The 20,198-nt window shown below is 36.7% G+C and overlaps 1 protein-coding gene across 2 annotated transcripts in view; it reads right to left on the bottom strand.

The window, feature by feature from the left end:
• Window positions 1-3,525: 3,525 nt before the first annotated feature.
• The window catches only part of adgrv1 (adhesion G protein-coupled receptor V1), a 153,736-nt gene continuing 137,063 nt past the window's right edge, over window positions 3,526-20,198 (bottom strand). For both annotated transcript variants that reach the window (XM_073839689.1, XM_073839690.1), the window contains exons 86-89: window positions 17,193-17,314; window positions 8,822-9,010; window positions 4,018-4,192; window positions 3,526-3,933 (exon numbers count right to left, since the gene is read on the bottom strand). In XM_073839689.1, the coding sequence (XP_073695790.1) occupies window positions 3,815-3,933; window positions 4,018-4,192; window positions 8,822-9,010; window positions 17,193-17,314 (605 nt within the window). In that variant the 3' untranslated portion in view covers window positions 3,526-3,814. The remainder of the gene's footprint in view (window positions 3,934-4,017; window positions 4,193-8,821; window positions 9,011-17,192; window positions 17,315-20,198) is intronic.

The raw sequence follows: 20,198 nt of genomic DNA, 5'->3' as shown, positions 1-20,198 counted from the left end.
ACTACAACCTGATACGTTGATAACCTGATGAATTCCATGGTGCTCGACACTCGACTTATCGTGACTACATTTAAGATGGCGGCGCCGCTAAACTTCTTGCAGTTACTGTCTGTATAAATCTACTTGTAAATAAACTACCGGTGCTTTTTCTGAGTTCTCAATGTCTCGTTTTAAATGTCAGGGCCCTTGGAAGTCTACCAATGAAGTCTGGAGCTACTTTGTGCCTCGTAAATGGCGTAAAACAGTGATTTATTTACATGGCTCCTTCGATGCCCGATTGACTTTCATTGACAACCTGTTGTGAGCATCGGATAACTGACCCCAGATTTCGGACAGCAGTGGACAAGACGAGATGAGATATGCAAGGTACGTTTACACTCGGTATCATGATTCAATACACTTTAGGTCAAAATCACACCGGAGTTCTCCTTTAAGGAAGGGACAAGAATGAATGAAAATATGTACATGAACAAGACGTTTATTTTCTCTTTTATAGGTACAGCCATTTAAATTAGAGGCAAATACTGCATTTTTAAACAATATACAGTATAAATAAAAAAATAAACACCGTTCTTTCTTAGTCGTGTAGACAATAAATGCAGCTATAATGAAATTAGGCAACTCTTTCAATATTTAAAATGCAAATAGACACCAAACTTTAGAGCTATACTGCCCTACAAAGCAAAAAGGCAGTAACTACGCCGAGTGCAGAACTGAGAAAAATTACTTATCCTGTCATCCAGCCTGTTATCCAATGTTAAAACCGTCCCGTGAGGATGCCGCGAAATCACACACATTTGAGATATTTTGTCACATAACAAAGGATGCCTTGAATGTCATGAAAATGATAACTCATTTTTGACCAAAAATGCAGTTACTGCCTTTTTGCTTTGTAGTTGTAGTTTAACTGTTCAGGACAAACAAGGGACTCATGAATAATCAAGGAGATGTAAACATTCGAAACAGGTCATTTTTACAAAAGTAACTATTATTTTTCTCTTTTAGACTATATGTAAACATATTTTATGAGAAATGTCTTATTCAGGTCAGTGCTAAATAAACAATATCATGCATTTTGTATGATCCCTCTTATTTTGGTAAAATAATTAACATTTTGCAGATTCTGAAAGGGGGATGTATACCTCTGACCTCAACTGTAGGCTATATTCACTTCTACATCCAACTACAAAACACTTACATTGCTTACCAGACATTGTTGTCGCTACAGCTGCTCGACCACGGAGAAAATGCCGCGAACAGCTTGCAACTGGCTGAAGGCGGGAATATGCAAATGCAGCGGACAGTCCGTCAGCAGTCGTGGGCGGGGCTTAAGTAAATACGATGTCATACTGCGCAGAAAATCAAACGGTCATTGTAGGATATTTGTGACCCTGGACCACAAAACCAGTCATAAGGTTAAATTTGACAAAACTGAGATATACATCATATGGAAGCTCAATAAATAAGCTTTCTATTGATTTATGGTTTGTTAGGATAGGACAATATTTGGCCAAGATACATCTATTTGAAAATCTGGAATCTGAGGGTGCAAAAAAAATCAAAATACTGAGAAAATCACCTTTAAAGTTCTCCAAATTAAGTTCTTAACAATGCATATTACTAATCAAAAATTACATTTTGATATATTTATAGATATATTTATTATAGAAATCTTTACTTAATTTCCTAATGATTTTTGGCATAAAAGAAAAATCAATAAATTTGACCCATACAATGTATTTTTGGCTATTGCTACAAATATACCCCAGCGACTTAAGACTGGTTTTGTGGTCCAGGGTCACATTTGTGTTCACACACTGCCAAGACACATTTATATTTATAGGAAATGGAAATCGTTTTCCCCTCCAAAAAGTTTAACTAATAGGAGGAGTTGTAGTGGCTGTTTGGGCTTTACAGAACCGTGAGTTCATAAAGCTGACGGCAGCTCTTTAGTCTTGGGTGTGCCACACTTGTATCATCCAAGAAGGTCAGACCGCAGACCTCTCTGGTCCACAGTGGTTTCCCTCGCTGCCCATTTCAGTCCAACACATAGGCCTACTCACACACACTTTAAAGTCTTTGACATGTCTGAACTCTCTCCAGAAATGTAAGAGCAATTCAGCAGGTCATCTATTCAGGTTTTCCTCCTGTCCCCTCTGGCCAGTGAGAAAGGGAATGAAATGAAACCGAGTAGTCAGAATGACAATTTTTCTTCAGTATACCACACCATTACTGAATGCAAATCATCTACTGGTTTGTTCAAATGTGCAGCTGATGTGCTTCCATTCACGGTCGAAACAGGTTGTTTTTCACACAAAGAGAGGTGTCAACCCTCAACTCAGGGGCATGAACGCGTGTTACTAGAGTGTTTATAACATGGCGAGGAAGAAAAAAACATACACAAAGGGAGAAAGGAACATAGGAAGCAGTTTTGACTCAATAGCCAGAATACAGTTACATACATCTTTACCAACAAACAAGAAAAACAGTCAAATCAAAAATTATTCAGACACCAGATATAATTTTTGATATTTCTTTACTAGTGGGTGCAGGACACTATAGTTCGTTTATGTAAGCGAGGATAGCAAAATAAGTAAACTGTGACATATTATATCCAAAAATTCTTCATACAGTGGACTACCAGTAAAACTGATAAAAATGTGGGACCAAAAATTCTGACACTTGGTAAGTAATCAACAAAGTATTGATAGTTCTGTAAATATTGTCATACTAACAGTTGTCTGTATTTTTGGTTGACTGTAATCCATTACATACCTTTCTATCAAAGTTACCTGACATTATCAAGATGCATTTGTTCTGACACAGTTCTGGTCATGTTTTATTGCCATTTTCAAAACTATAGTGAATAAACTGTGATAATGTGAGAAACGTTGAAGGTATCTGAATAAAATTTTGGTTTGACTGTAGGCTGGCATGGAAATGCTGACTTTAAAAATGGTCACTCATTTTACACATTTGGCCCATCAATGGGTATCATCGATTAGATATCTGTTCAAATAAATCAGAGCAGGTTTTTAAAGCTACTGTTGGGTTGTTTGTCTGGAAACAAAAACAAGCCTGTAAAAATAGTACAGAAATTAAAAGTGAAATTTGCTTTGTCAAAAATTTGGATGAGCAATTGAAACAAAGCATGGAATGGCATTTCAGAAACAAATTCAAACAAATGTGTTCATCTATTCACATGTATGACATTTAGTTCTTTAAAAAAAGGCTATAAATACCTGGCTTTCTTTATTTATCAGCTGTCCTAATGACAACTTTTTGTTTCACCTTGCAAAGTATGTAAAACTGGTTTGTTAATCTTCATACTGATATGGTATGTGCACACACAAACTTTGTTTTCTTTTTCGGTTTACATACCTTAATCGGTTCTAAAAATGTATTTTATTATTTTAATGGCAGAAAGATATTTTCATTGTTTATTATGAAGTACGTCTGTGAGATAAAGATATTATGTGAGATAAAGAAAAAATATATGTGAGATAAAGAAAAAAGCATATTGAATGGTGGTTGAATCATTTATTATTGGTGTTACACAAATCAAGCAGCAGAATTATGAGGCTCTCTGGCCAGACCGCCACTCAATCTACAGGTACGTGACATTTCCATTCAAAACAATGCTAAATCCTTCACAAATTAATTTAGTGATAATTATATTCACATATGTATATATTTAAAAAAAAACAATTTTCACGTATAAAAAGACAACTAACGAGATTTAGTGCAAAGGCAGAAACAGTAAAAAACAACTATTGTTTTTATTTTACAATTTTCAGTACAAAAAATAGTGAGGTTAGAGATGCGTGTCTGCGATAGGAATCCGCCGCAGCTCTACGATTTGAGAGTTAGCCACACTACCTCCATCATGACTGCCGTGGATCGACTCGTTGTCACTTACATTAAGGCCAGAACCTGTTTGTAGGCCACCAAAAAGTTGACAGGAATTATTATAGAGCTGTAAGGAATTAGGTGCCGGTTTTGAAGAAAGGGACTTACCAGTTTTTAAGGCAAATATAAGGTCATCAAACTCCTGCGACTCTTCGTCTTGCACCAGAGTAGTGTTGATGAAGCCTCCTTCTGTGATGTAGGTCTCATCCTGAGGACTTTGTTTAAAAACACTGCTAGGCTGACTGCTGGGCCTCAGTGAAGCTCTCTCCCAGTCTGCAGAGATCTGTGAAACAACAAAAAAGATCTTTAGATGTTAGAAAAAAAGCAAACAACTACCAATTTTCAAAGCTTCACCACATTAAAATGTCTTTTGTAGTTGATCTAGTTTGTGCACTCAGTCTGAGCTGAAAGGAGCCTCACAAATCAGCCATTCACTGGTGCGTCTGGCGCAGGGGGTCATTCAGAGGTTACGAGAGCTTGGATGTCTATAGAGTTTTACCATGCAGCATTCACAAGCATTCAGACGTTTCATAATGAATTCTGGTATACCGTTGAAGTCAGAAGTCTGCAATCTGCAAAATGTTAATTATTTTACCAAAATAAGAGGTATCATTCAAAATGCATGTTTTTCACATAAAATACATTTACATATAGTCTACAAGAGAAAATAATAGTCTGTTTAAAAGTTTACATTCACTTGATTCTTAATACTGTTGTTACCTGAATAATCCACAGCTATGGTTTTTCACAAGGACAACTGAGGGACTCACATGCAACTATTACAGAAGGTTCAAACGCTCACTGATGCTCCAGAAAGAAAAAACATGCACTAAGAGACAGGGGTGAAAACTTCTGAATAGAATGAAGATATGTAACTTTTTCTTATTTTGCCTAAATATAATTTTTTCTTCATTTAGTACTGTCCTTCAGAAGCTACTTACATGTTTCCCAGAAGACAAAATAAATTAAATTTACCCTGATCAGCATCAGTGAGCGTTTGAACCTTCTGTAATAGTTGGGGAAAGTTACTCTCAAAAGTAATGCATTACAATATTGAGTTACCTAAAAAAGTAACTAATTACATTACTTAGTTATTTTTTATGGAAAGTAATGCGTTACGTTACTTTTGCATTACTTTTTAAATCTAGGCAGGGCTTGCTTGTTTGCTTTTAATATAAAAAGTTCTATTTTTTTGCAAATGTAAAAGCCTTTTCACAGCAAAAGCCTCAGGCCTAGACCACAGAAGAAAAATGTCAACTTTTCAGCAAAAAAAAAAGGAAAACAAATGTTAGATTATCATGAGTCATTTTTGCTTATTAGTATGGATGAATTGGATCATCGAAGGTTGGTAGCAAAGACATCGGTTTATAAAATGGGATTAAAAAAATAAAGGATATTTGTATTATTCAACATATTTAATTATTGCAGGTTTGCACTGAATTTAACTGTTTTTATTCATTTTGAGGAATACTATATCTGTTTTGTTTTTTTAGTGAGTGAGATTATTTTATTTTAACTAAAGTAACATCTTGCTCACAATTTCTCTTAACATGGGGACAGGACAGCTTTTAATCAATAAATGGGGGAAAAGTAACTGGGGTTACTTATTTATTATTATTATTTATATTTTCTTGTCAATTAAAAAGTAATGCATTACTTTACTAATTACTTGGAAAAAGTAATATTAATATGTAACTTGCCTTACTTGTAACACTGCATACGAGTCCCTCAGTTGTCCTTAGTGTGAAAAGATGGATCTCAAAATCATACAATCATTGTCAGATCGGGTTCAAATACACACAAAAAATGCTGAAAAAAAACAGAATTTGTGGGACCTGAAAGATTTTTCTGAAGAACAGCAGGCAGTTGAACTGTTCAGGACAAAAAAAATATAAAAATTATATATATAAACAGCAGTGGAAGGTTCAGGTAACAACGCAGTATTAAGAATCAAGTGTGTGTAAGCTTTATGTGAAATATCTCATTCAGGTCAGCATTAAATAAAAATAACATGCATTCGTTATGATCTCTTTTATTTTGGAAAAATAATTCACATTTTGCAGGTTCTGTAAGGCGTATGTAAACTTTTGAATTCAACTATAGCTGAGGTAATATCAACATATTTGAATGATTTCTGAAGGATCATGTGACACTGATAACTGGAGTAATGGCTACTGAAAAGCTTTGCATCACAGGAATAAATTACATTTTAAAATACTGAAATAATGGCAAATACTGTACAAACTGCTGACTTTCATCATGAAAATGTGGTGATATCCATCACACTAACCTTCTGACTCCATTCTGAGACATAAATCTACTAATTTCAATCATCAAAGCAAAGAACAATTAGCCCCATTAAACAACATTGTGAAACAGTACATCTGGCTTGCCCTCCCTTTAATGTGCTTCCTAATGACAATGGCTTCATTTCCTTTGGCTGGGTGCTTTTCCCAGGAGGATGGAGGGAGAGGCCACTCCAGCCTCCCATGTCCCAGGCACCTCATTGTGGTACAATAGCCCATCAACAGTCCTGTGATCAGAACAGAACGTATGCCAGGTGAACTGAGCACCGCCAGGCACTGAGTAATTTCTGTTTGAAGAGCCTGAGGACATGGCCACCCGGTCCACCCACTCCAGAGCACTGTTTCCTTTCCTCTCTCCACCAGTCACCTCCTCCCAGCCCAACTGCCTCTTGTCTCGAGGCTACATGTGACACTACGAGCTGCTTTAAACTAGGAGTCAGTGTTCTCATGAACAAAACAGGATTACTTCAGTTCCTTCAAGTCTGCACTTAGAGGTCAATGTCTCTAAAACTAGAGTCCTGCCACAATCTTATTGATTTGTCCACTCATAAATTGGCTTTAGCTAAATGAATAAATATATTACAAACAAGCCATTTTGAATGGATTTTTCTCCTTTATATAAGCTTTATCTAATTTCTAGAGCTTGAATGTAACCCAAGTCTCATCATTAGTACCCATACACTGAAAACCTATAACACTGAAAAGCATTTAAAGAGCCATGCACAAAAACAGAGCGTTTCTGCTTCCACTCAAAATGTATTTTCATTATATCATTTAAAATGATATAATAAATGATCTGCAAGGTATTTTGAGCTGAAACTTCAGACACATTCTGGAGATACCGGAGACTTATAATACATATTGAAAAAGGCACATAATAGGTCTCCTTTAAGTTTCATAATAATATAACCCTCTTGAATGTACTGTAAAAGTACCAAATTAATATTTAATATCAGACATGGACATTTTGAGGCATTTCATAATTCTGATTTTGGCAATCATGATGATCACATTCAAAAATGACTAGTTGTGGTTAAAATGTATATGCATTTTTATTTTTTTTTTAAGAAAAATCGTTTTGCTAGACAAGACCCTTATTCCTCGGCTGGGATCGTGTAGAGACTTTTGAAGCTGCATTGAAACTGCAATTTAGACCGTTGAAGTCACTGAAGCCACCACTAAAGTCCACTATATGGAGAAAAATCCTGGAATGTTTTCTTCAAACAAATTTACATACACCTTGCAGAATCTGCAAAATTATTTTAACAAAATAAGAGGGAACATAGAAAATGCATGTTATTTTTATTTAACACTGACCTGAATAAGACATTTCACATAAAAGATGTTTGCAAATAGTCCTCAAGAAAAAAAGTAATAGTTTATAAAAATGACACTAAGGACAACTGAGGGACTCGTATGCAACTATTACAGAAGGTTCAAACGCTCAGTGATGCTCTAGAAGGAAAAACCATGGAGTAAGAGCTAGGGGTGAACATTTTTGAACAGAATGAAGATGTGTACATTTATTTTACCTAAAAATATATATTTTTTTCATTTAGTACTGCCTGTCAGAAGCTACAGATAATACTTACATGATTCCGAGAAGACAAAATAAGTAAAAATGTATCTTGATCTTCAAATCAAAATGATTTCACCCCCGACTCTTAATGCATTTTGTTTCCTTCTGAAGCATCAGTGAGCGTTTGAACCGTCTGTAATCAGTGCATGAGTCCCTCAGTTGTCCTCGGTGTAAAAAGATAGATCTCAAAATTATACAGTCATTGTTGGAAAGGGTTCAAATACACAAAAATGCTGAAAAACCTAAGAATTTGTGGGACCTGAAAGATTTTTCTGAAGAACAGCAGGCAGTTTAACTGTTCAGGACAAATGACTTATAAACAACTATCACTAAACAAAAAAAAATCACAGCTGTGGATCACTCAGGTAACAACACACATTATTAAGTGTATGTAAACTTTTGTGGACTATATGTAAATGTCTTTTATGTGAAATACCTTATTCAGGTCAGTACTAAATAAAAAACAACATGCATTTTTTACATGTTATTTTGGTAAAATAAACAAAAATTTGCAGATTCCGCAAGGTGTATGTGAACTTATATATATATTATCTACTCAGTTTAATAGTTTCAGCAGTAGTATACTTTTAAGTCTCATTAATAAAGTGTAGAGTCTTGAGAACAGCTCAGCATTAAAGTTGCAGACTGAAGGAAACTGAGATATTTTCTTTCTAAATAGCGCTCTCTCCACAGTCCTCCGTCTCCCCTCCTAACACCCTTTTTCCCGGATCTGTGAATAGTTTACATTGAGGGCTCAGAGGAATGTGAGCTTCTACACCAGGCCTCTTTATTACATAACACTTTTACAGTCTGTGTGTGCATGAGCTGACTCGGTGAACAAACAGAGGTCTGAGAGTCCTCTACCTCCGCTTGAGAATGATAAATAGGTGGTTATGCAAACACACATAAATCTAAACGCTACCAATGTTATCTCACAAGTACATGTGTGGCATGAAATGCTGTCAGAATTCCCTGCCAAATAAAGTAAGTGCAAAAACTATTCATAAGAAATGTTTAACAGACGCACCTCTTCCATGGCACTGATGAGGTTCTGTGTGGACTTGCTGATTTCTCCTCCACCGACGGTAGCAGCACCAGTGCTCTGGTATATGGAGTCTGGGCTGCTGTGACCGTTCATCTCTACGGTGTAGGTTGCCTTAGCTGGCCAGAAGAGCTGATTATGCATGATGAAGTAGACGGAAAATACATATAGGCCCTGAAAAAGATTAATCGCAAGGAAGATTAGTTCAGCACACTGCCACAGTAGAGGAATACATGTTTTTTAGTAGGGATAGTTCACCTATAAATGAAAATTTGATCAATAATTACTAAATCCTCACGTCCTTCCAAACCTGCAAGACCTTTGTTCATCTTCTGAACACAAATTAAAGGATAACTATTGCCAGAATGCAACCCGGGCAGTTTTTTTTTAATTTTTTTTTTACTGTAAACGAGACAAACTTATATCTAAAAGCATAATTACGACAAACGAGCCGTTTTTGAGATTGACCGTGATTTCGTTTTGTGGTCAATGGCCGGTGAATGGGAGTTCTAGGGGCATGAATTTGAGCACATCAAAATCTATATTTTTACAACACTAAGAAGGCTCGACACACCATGAAACTTTGCTGGAAGTATCGCCTGGGTCTCTACACATGAACTCCAGCATTGAGAACATTGTTTGTGTACACAGAGTTTACTAAAAAGAAAGGTTTTGAACAACTCACTTACACTGTTTGGGTTTCCGCTCGCAGCCGTCTTGCCAGGCAAGAAGTGTCGACTCCATAGGACTAAATATTAGGCTTATATGAGGCTCTTTTTACAACTAGAAGGTTAATATTGTTATTCACTTGCGACAAAACAACGAATTAGCCGTGCATTTATATGGAAATATGCTTTAGGAGCTATCCATCTTTACTCTCCTCGCATTCGGAGATCGACACCTCTTGACTGGCAAGACGGCCGCGAGCGGAAACCCAAACAGTGTAAGTGAGTTGTTCAAAAACATTCTTTTTAGTAAGCAAAGTTTCATGGTGTGTCGAGCCTTCTTAGTGTTATAAAAATATCGATTTTGATGCGCTCAAAGTTATGCCCCTAGAACATTCACTGGCCATTGACCACAAAACGAAATCACGGTCAATCTCAAAAACGGCTCTTTTGTCGTAATTATGCTTTTAGATATAAATTTGTCTCGTTTACAGTAAAAAAAACAAACAAAAAAAAAAACAGCCCAGGCTGCATTTTGGCAATAGTTATCCTTTAAGATATTTTTGATGAAATCCAAGAGCTTTCTGAGCCTACACAGACAGTGATCCGTTCAAGGCCCAGAAAGGTGGTCAAAAAGGACAAAAATAGTTCATGTGACATTAGTGGTTCAACCTTACTTTTCTAAAGCTTATTACAGCTTATTAGCCTTATAACATTGACTTTGAACCACTGTTGTCACATGGATTATTTTAATGATATCCTTACTACCTTTCTGGGCCTTGAACGTGTCAGTTGCATCGATGTCTATGCAGGGTCAGAAAGCTCTTGGATTTCATCAAAAATACATCATGAGGATAAGCAATTGTTGATAAAATTTTTATTTTTAGGTGACCTATTCCTTTAATGTTAACAAATCTGTTGACTTCGAAAAATTAACATTTGAAATATAATGTGCATTTTAGCATGACTGGAAATATGTATCAATTATACATACATACATACTGTACATACAAAGTTCTATACCATTCCAAATAGTCCAAGCTGTTCTAAAGCATCCTAATTACCCTGATTCATTGGTAACAGCTGTTTTAATCAACAACATGAAAAACTGAAGCACTATGCTGTTGGTTTGTGGACAGTCATGGCTAAGACAAAGGAGCTCACTGAAGACCTGTGGCTGCTCACAAGTCAGGAAAGAGACCATATCTTAATGTTTTGAAGTACCAGTGGCTACAGTGCAAAGTATTATATAAAAATACAAGACGTTTCACACTGTGAAAAATCTCAGAGGATGTGGTCGGAAGCCAAAAGTGACACCTGTGCTGGCCAGGAGGATAGTGAAAGAGGTAAAAAAAAAGAATCCAAGGATCACCACCAAGGCCATCCTGATGAATCTGGGCTCTGCTGGTGGCAACATCTCGAGGCAGACAGCCCAAGACCAAGAAGGACACCAATTCTCCAGATAAGGCACACAAAAGCCCGCTTGGTCTTTGCAAATGCTCATCTGGACAATAAATAAGACTTCTGATCTTCTGTTTTATGGTCAGATGAAACAAAAATGTAATTGTTTGGCAAAACGATGTAGCCTTCATTTGGCGTAAAAAAGGAGAAGCCTCAACCCTAAGAAAACCATCCCCACTGTGAAACATGGTGGTGGGAACCTAATGTTTTGGGGGTGTTTTTCAGCCGGTGGACCAGGGAACCTAATCACAGTAAACGGCACAATGAAAAGGAGCAACAATTCAAGCTACATCTTCTAAAGCAGCCACTTGTTTGACATTCCAAATGTGTTTGTGCAAACTAAACAAAAAGAACAAACACCACCAATTAATCGTTTGGTCTCAAATTCCAAATAGTGTAACAGCATGACATCATTTCTCTCCTTCTGACATCATTGCAATTGCAATTTATATTGGGCGGCAGCACCCAACCGAATATCGCTGTCAACACACTTGTGCCAAATATCTCATGAACACCAGAAATGTCATAACAAATGGGACATGTGGGTGACAGACAAACTGCAGGTGAAACTAAAATGAGAGGGGGAAAGTGCTGAGCTTTTGGAAATACAGAGAAATATAGGGAAAGTTTCTGAGGAATAGAGACAGTGAATAATGTGATATGAGTCCTTGCATTCTATTAATGATTTAAATAGTGTGGAAAATTCAAGTGAAGAGAGACTCTTCTCTCCACACTTACTTAAATCATTCATAGAATAACCAAACACACACACACACACACACACACACACACACACACACACAAAACTGTACATAGGACTTACTTTCTTAGAACTTAACATTTCTTTGAAGCGGAGTTGTACTTTAGCTCAGCATCAATGACAGGTAAGGTAAAGTAAATAATGAATGCAATCATGCACACACATACCACTCACAAAAATAGAGTATTGATTTGAGGCCTCATTTATAGACTATAAGTGGACAGCGCGTGCTCCGCTGGGCAGCTTTATCACTGCTACCCGAAAGACACACAAATGTGCAGAGGTCAAAGCAGCATGCTCAATTACTTCTGCTAGTTACATAACTGTTCTCAGTTCAGAACAGACAGGTGTGGTTTTTACTACCTGCGATATAAGGGAAATGAGTTGACACGATGCACCTTGTGGGAAATGAGGTGGAAGAACAGAAACCACTGCTTAAAGGAATAGCCTTTACAGGAATAGTCCATCTAAATGTACTTGTCTGCATCCGAATTCATTCAGGCTTTCAAAAAGACATAACAGGAACATAAAAATGATGCAAAAGCATCATAAAAAGTCATTTATTTATCTGTATGTCATGTCATGTTATATTCTGTATTCTGAAGAACACAAACTTAAATTTAAAGATGACATATCATGAAAATCTGACTTTTTACGTGTTTAAGTGCTATTAACGGGTCCCTGGAGCATCTACCAACCCAGAAAATGTAAAAAAGGACAACCCAGTAACTTTTTTTGCAAGCATGTTAAAAAAACAGCTCAGATTTTCCTTCCGCCATAAAGTAGACAGGGGATCTTCTTATAATATTACCGCCCCTTAATCTGCCCATTTAATGCCATGGGTTAAGGTTTGGCTGCACAGACAAGCACAGAACACTATTTAGATTCTCAGCCTCAGAGGAAACAAGAGAGCAGTGGATTTATTGATTTATTTACTGTATATTACTCTGCTGCCACATAGATATAATACAAACATGCAAATTATTTCCCAGCTGTTTACCTTCACAGACACAACTGACTGTTTTTGTCACTACTGTGTGTTTTTAACATAAACTTGTGTGTATTTGAGAGTTTAAGCGCAGTAAGACATGAAAGAGTTTCTGTGTGCATGCTACGGATGTGTGTGCTCAGAAAACCATATATCAGAAGTTTAAACTAATATGGTTTTAAAATGCATAATTTCAGCGCCATAGTAATCAAAACCAAACGGATAGTTTTGGCAGAATATCTGAGCTAGGAGCTGTAAAGGCACAGCTCTGTTCTTATCAGTGCTCATTTGCATTTAAAGGGAAACGCACGGAAGCGGCATGTAGAATTCAAAAGACTAAAAAGATTAGAGACACAATAAAAAAGAAGGTCATAAAGGATTAAAACAAAATGAAGGTGTGAAATTATTGAGTAAATTGTAATCTTTTGGGTGCAGACCAAATTTGTATTTTCCATACAAATTTTAGAAAACTGTCACTGGGATGGTACCTTTTTAAAAAAAGGCACACCTTCGTACCTAAAAGAAAACATATATGTGACCCTGGACTACAAAACCAGTCTTATGGGCCAATTTTCTGAAAATGCTTTCCACTGATGTATAGTTTGGTAGGATAGGACAATATTTGGCTACGATACAACTATTTGAAAATCTGGGTTGCAAAAAAAAAATTGAAATATTGAGAAAACCACCTTTAAAGTTGTCCAAATGAAGTTTTAATATATTTACAGTAGGAAATTTACAAAAAAAAAAATTCATTTTACTTAGTATGCTAACATTTTTTGGCATAAAAGAAAATCGATAATTTTGACCCATACAATGTATTTTTGGCTACTGCTACAAATATATCCATGGTTTTGTGGTCCAGGGTCACATATTAGCATCTAAAAGATACAAAAGTGTACCTTTTGAAAAGGTAAAACCCCAGTGACAGTCTCATATTTTCATTAAAACAAATTTCAGAAGGTAGAAAGTTGGATTGGGGATTCAGGAAAACTTCTGAATGTCAGTGTAGCAATATAAACATTGCAGCTGACTACTGAAGAATGAATACATGTGATTAAATGATTAATCTGATTTGATGCAATCATTAATCTGATTCAGTGCACTGCTGGTCATCAACAACATTATTATTATTAGCACTTGGCAGGATTTCTCTTTGCATATGCAAGTAAGTTTATGCCTTGATACCTTTTCACCTTCTTTATTACACATCCTTACATCCTGAAATCAGCAGAGGTTAACATGAAGCTGTTTACAGGCTCCCCAATCAGACAGGAACTAGCACCATTTAAATGACATCACTGCGGTTTAATTACGTTGACGACAACAGCTATTGAGAAAATAGGAGGACGAGGATGGAAAATTAGCATCACGGAAAAAACAGCACCCATGAAAACAGATGCTCAGGGCTTGATTATTGAAAACAGACTGATACATTTGCAGGAAATTAGAAGAATTGTTAAGAGTTAAAACTAAAATATCACAAACACATTTTTGTGTCTGAAAAAAGTAACCGTATACCAACGTGTCCACAGATGTCTGTGCAGGGCCTCCCACATGTTTGTGAATATTTTCCAGAGAAAGAGGTCGTGTTTTGTTGCTGCCACTGTTGACATTTTATGTGGGCATTTAGAGTTTGACTCAAAGAGAGTCAAAACTAAATTTTGGTGCCATTTATGCTCTTTCTGGGTGAAGGGCATCATGTCCAACCCAGTCATGTTTTGGCTGTGGCAGAGACAATAACAGCTTCTCTGACCTGCTATTAGTCAGTCTGTAATGTAGGACAAGCAGCACTGAAGCAGAACAAATATGCTCAACTCTATCAACTGTGTGTTTATTTGTGTTTACACAAACTACAACAGTGAGGAAACTCTGAAGACAGGAAGCAGCGATATGAATGTTTTTATCTTTTCTGCTGAGGGGAAGGACTTTTTGGACTTGGTCTGTTAAAATGTTACTTATTGCAGGAAAACAGCTACGAAATGCCATCGAAATTACACAGCCATGTAAATTTTGATGTTGCAAGACATATGCTTGCTACACTTTACTATGTCAATCATCTACTGTGTCTATTGCACTTCTAAACAATGATGTTTTCTTTTTGTAAGTACAGATAAAAACTAAGTGCAATATAAGAGATCCAATAAAACATGGATTAAATAAACACCTGCATCTGTTCAAGGAAGAAAAGTCTGAACAGTCTAAAGTTGCATAAGCTATTACCAGTGAAGGTCCATCAGTCTAGACACATTCAAATTTAATATTGCTTTGCAAAACTTCATCAGTTCAAGTATTTTCAATAGGAACTTGTGTGATCAGGAGTTTAGCATGAGGGTGAAAAAGTTCACTGTGCAGATTTTGCTTATGTTCAAGTTACAGTGGTGCCCAAAATTATTAGAACACTAGTATTTTTACCAGTTATTTCTATCTTTTGCTGTAGTATGTCAGTAGGAAATATCAGTTTACATTTCCAAACATTCATTTTGCTATTAATTGTGATAATCGAGTGAGATTTTTGCAAAACCAGCTGAAAAACTAAAAGCTGCTTTAAACGCAAAGAATAGGCGCACCAAATGTTGATTTAATTTAGTTAATAGAAGTTAACTGATAAATACAATCTATTTATGACATTATTTTTGACCACATTCTCATTTTACAGCATTTTTACACAAGTGCCTAAACCTTTTAACAGTACTGTAGCTTTGCAGGTAGGTTTCTTGAAGCATCTTGGAGATATTGCCACAGTTCTTCTGGATTTAGCCTGTCTCAATTTGTTCTGTTTCTTCATGTCATTCCAGACAAACTGAATGAACAGACTCAGATCTCTGTGTGGAGCACTGGCTGTAGTCAGACTCCTTGTGCAAACGAAAATCTAACTGGATTATCTCAATTAATGGCAAAATGAATGTTTGGAAAAGTAAACTGACATTTTCTACTGACACACTACAGCAAAATATTGAATTAACTGACTTAAAACCGTTTTGTAGCTGGTGAAATCATTAGTGTTTTACTAATTTTGGCCACCACTGTAAATATTATGTAAAATTTCAACTTATAAAATCTTGAGCAAAAGGTTCAATCCTTTTTCTTTCTTGTAACACAACCCTGATGTTAAATAGTTATTAAGAGAAACCATCCTTTGCATTTAGTCAAGTGATAACTCTTTATTGGACTTCACTTATCTAGTCAACAGATAAACAGACTCTCTCATCATCATACAATGACTCTGATAATAGTCCAGAGCCTGGCCAGTATCTTCAAGATGATGTTATGCAATAGATGCAAAGCCTTTAGAAATCAAATTTTATCTATTGATAGCAGGAAAAAAAGTATATGACACATTAGCAGACTAAGCAGTTGATAGTGAGGTGAGTGTGAGAGCAATACATCTGTATTCAGAGATAAGACGGCTGTTTGCAGGCCTTAAACTAAAGGTGAAGAGCCCACTGGGCCCTCAAATGTGAAGATTACCTGTATCGATCTATCTTCAGGATTAGGAGTTATCTAATGCTTTTAAGCTGTGGACCATTAAGTCTAACTGAATGTGATTCAGAGGGTCAGAACTGACCACAGGTCACAACTTTATCACTTTCACACTGAGTTCAATGACAAAACACTTTAGAGATAAAATCAGATTGCGCAGTCCCTTGTTTATCCTGAACAGTTAAACTGCCCGCTGTTCTTTAAAAAAATCCTTTAGGTCCCACTTCAGGTTCAATCCTGATCCATCTTTTCAGACTGAGGACAACTGAGGGACTCATATGCGACTATTACAGAAGGTTCAAACGCTCACTGATGCTCCAGAAGGAGAAACAATGCATTAGGAGCCACAAACCAAAGATCAGGGTAAATTTAACTTATTTTGTCTTCTGAGAAACATGTAAGTATCTTCTGTAGCTTCTGAAGGGCAGTACTTAATTAAAAAAAAAAAAAAATATATATATATATATATATATATCAGTCAGTGAGCATTTGAACCTTCTGTAATAGTTACATATGAGTCCCTCAGTTGTTCTCAGTGTGAAAAGATGGATCTCAAGATCATATAGTCATTGTAGGAAAGGGTTCAAATACACAAAAATGCTGAAAAACCAAATAATTTGTGGGACCTAAAGGATTTTTCTGAACAACAGGCCAGTTTAACTGTTCAGGACAAACAAGGAATTCATAAACAACTATCACTAAACAAAAAAAAAACACAGCAGTGGATCATTCAGGTAACATCACAGTATTAAGAATCAAGTGTATGTAAACTTTTGAACCAGGTCATTTTTATAAATTCAACTGTCATTTTCTCTTGTGGACTAAATGTAAATGTCTTTTATGTGAACTCACATCGAGGTCGGTACTAAATAAAAAAATAACATGCATTTTGTATGATCCCTCTTATTTTGGTCAAAAAAATTGACATCTTGCAGATTCTCCAAGGTGTATGTAAACTTTTGACCTCAACTGTATATCATATTGTGTGCATGTTCTTACCAGAAAGATGTTGAAGATAACAAGGAGGATCAGCATCCACAGGTTTCTGTAGGCCATGTGCAATCCAGCCCAAAGACAGGCCAGAGTCACCAGAGCAAACAAATACAACATCATGGGCACCTCTGAAAAACAAACAGAAAGAAGGTTTGCATGATCAAATTAGGAAAAATAAATAAATACATAAATGTTTCCTAAAGTGCAAGATGCCACCATTTGAAGTTAATATATTTCTAGGAAAATCACAAGAGCTTTGGTCATCAATTTTCACATTCATGCATGCTGACTGTGCCGTTGTATCTGTGCCGCATGCATCGATGCCAGCAGCCATGGGTGCTGTTTTCAGTTACAGAGTGAGCTGGCCAGGCATGCTTCAGTTTTTCCATAGTTCAGACAAGCTTTTCACATGCAGCTAGAGCTCTTTGAACTGCTCTGGCACGAGAGCTGTGTGGGCACGTTTATTGACCTGGGGCAGGAGTCCAAGATGGATGCCAGCGAAAACAAACAAACCGAAACAACAAAAGAAGGAGAATAAAATGAGTTGTCTCATTAAGCAGGTCACAGTCCAGAGACTGTTCTGGGGTAAATGAGGGCAGCAATGTGCAAAGTACTTTGCCCATGAGCGCTCCTCATGTGGGCAAACAATGCTTCTCAGTGCCAAGAGTCACTCAAGCATACTGGCACAAGGACTTTAACCAGACTGACTGTTTTACTTTAGCTAAGGTTATGAGTTTAATTGCTGAAACATTTACTCAGCTTGAGAGGGAAAGAAGAAAAATATGTGTTGCAAACACGCTACTGACCTGACATTCTAGCACCGACATATAGTAATCATTTTCTCAAAGTCACGGCATTATGAACATAAGCATTTTGATCATTTTGTGAATTTGAATACTCAGCAGATAAAGTACTCATGAACACAGCAACACAGCAACTACCAGTCGAACTGATGTAACCAAAATCACAACAAACAATGAAGTATTGTTGGTGCCGATAGCCTCGTGGGCTGCTACAAAAGATTATTTTGATAATCGATAAATCTAACAATTATTACAATTAATCAACAGTTATTTCACTGATCACTGACTATTTTATAAAGCGCTATATATTTAAATGTGACGTGTCGAGTGCCGATTCCACAGCTGTAAACATCGCTATGATTAGATGCTTTGGCAGTGATTTCGTCCTCGTTTGTTTTTTTACAATAGCCTACCCTCAGAACTTCTGATGATTCGGTTATGCAAATGTTGGGGGCAATGATCTCGAGATTATAATGTCATAGTCTGTGTTATGTTGTAATTGGCCTATTTTTCAGTGGTCTTTTGCAAACACCAGATTTATATAAGAAGGAGGAAACAATGGTGTTTAAGACTCATGGTATGTCATGTCCATGTACAGAACTGTTATTATTCAACTATACCAAGGTAAATACAGTTTTCCATTCTACAGCACCTTTAAGGTTTTTACTTATTGATTAAAAGGTGCTCCTAAAATTTTGACTGTGCTCTTAATTTTTTTTTAATTTAGGAGCAAAGGTGCTCCTAAAAAAAAAGTAAGAGTAAAGCTCTTCCACTGTCATTTTTAAGAAGCAAGCGCACAGCACATAAATACATATTAATTTAAACGCCGCTCTAAACAGCATCTGGTTCCAGGAGGTCCTTGCTCTGATTGTCATAAGCGCTGTGTGTATCTGAATTTCATCTGGAAGAGCTGAATTACAGTATTGCGCTACAGTGCCACACTGTTCAAATCACCCTTATGTAAGGTCAAAATATTTGTTGACAATTTGTTGTTCTCGACAATGTTGACTAATCGTTCTTTTTTTTTTTTTCAGGTTTCTTTGTACCCTGGAAATCCAGAGGTCTCGCGAGAGCACAATTTGAATTGTCTATGCAAGACACTCTGGTATCGAGCAATGATGCATGTTACTGCAATACGTAAGCAGTTCTGGGAACCAATCAAATCGGTGTATCTGATGTAGGCGGGCCAGAGGCGAGCTAAGCCGATGACGACTTCGCTGCGACGTCCGGAATCATTTAGTAGACATTGAAAGAGATCTACAGATGAAAACCAGTTGTTTGAAACGGCTTTGGCCGCTACAATGAACAAGTTAGACTTGGCTTTTCATTTAAAAGAGGAACAGAAAATCACGCTTGAATCATTCCTTTGCAAGAAGGACGTTTTTGCTGTTTTGCTGACTGGATACTCAAGAGTTTAATCTATCAGTTAGCTCCGCTGGTAGTTAAGCGTATGGGGTGACCACGAAGAGGAACAGATCCGAAGCAGGCAATGCCAGATAGCATTCGGCAGTCCCGAGTCCTGGCTGTTAAAAAAGAAGTGGCGATAAATGTTATCGAACAAGGTCTACCGGGACAACCTGATCGGGATTGTGGTGGATGAGTTCCATCTCATTTACAAATGGTAAGAGTCACTTGGTAAACTTACTGTAACGAAAAACTGAACTATTCAATAGTAATACAGTAGCCTAACTTGAACAGGACGATATGTCTCGCTGCTGAATGAAAAGCTAGCGTTCATCCACATATGATATTAGTTGATATAATGAATAGTTTGATCGGACCTAATTGTTTTATGAGGTTGATTCGGCTGTCATAATTAATAGTTATTAATCTTGTCACATTGTTTATGTTATATCATTGAAATCCACTCTTATATGTTCACCGTCGCTCTGGATACGTCACACCGTGTATTGTTGTGATTGGTCGAGGAGTTATCCAATTGCGTGCAGTGAGAGTTTCAAATGCATGCTTGGTGCCGCCCCTCGAGTTAGGTCCTTTTCATTGCTCGATGCCAGACCCTTAATCTTAATAGATTAGGGTCTGGATTTTTCCAGGCTAGTTTCTTTGATGAATAGTCAGAAGAACAGCATTTATCTGAAATAGAAGTCTAAAAATAATTATACTGACTCCAAGCTTTTGATATAATGTATAATGTTACAACAGCTTTTTATTACAGATAAATGCTGATCTTTGGATCTTTCTATTCGTC

Source organism: Garra rufa, chromosome 5 (assembly GCF_049309525.1).
Source record: "Garra rufa chromosome 5, GarRuf1.0, whole genome shotgun sequence".
Taxonomy (NCBI): domain Eukaryota; kingdom Metazoa; phylum Chordata; class Actinopteri; order Cypriniformes; family Cyprinidae; genus Garra; species Garra rufa.
The sequence above is the reverse complement of the archived record's forward strand: the minus strand, read 5'-3'. Positions and strand labels throughout refer to the sequence as shown.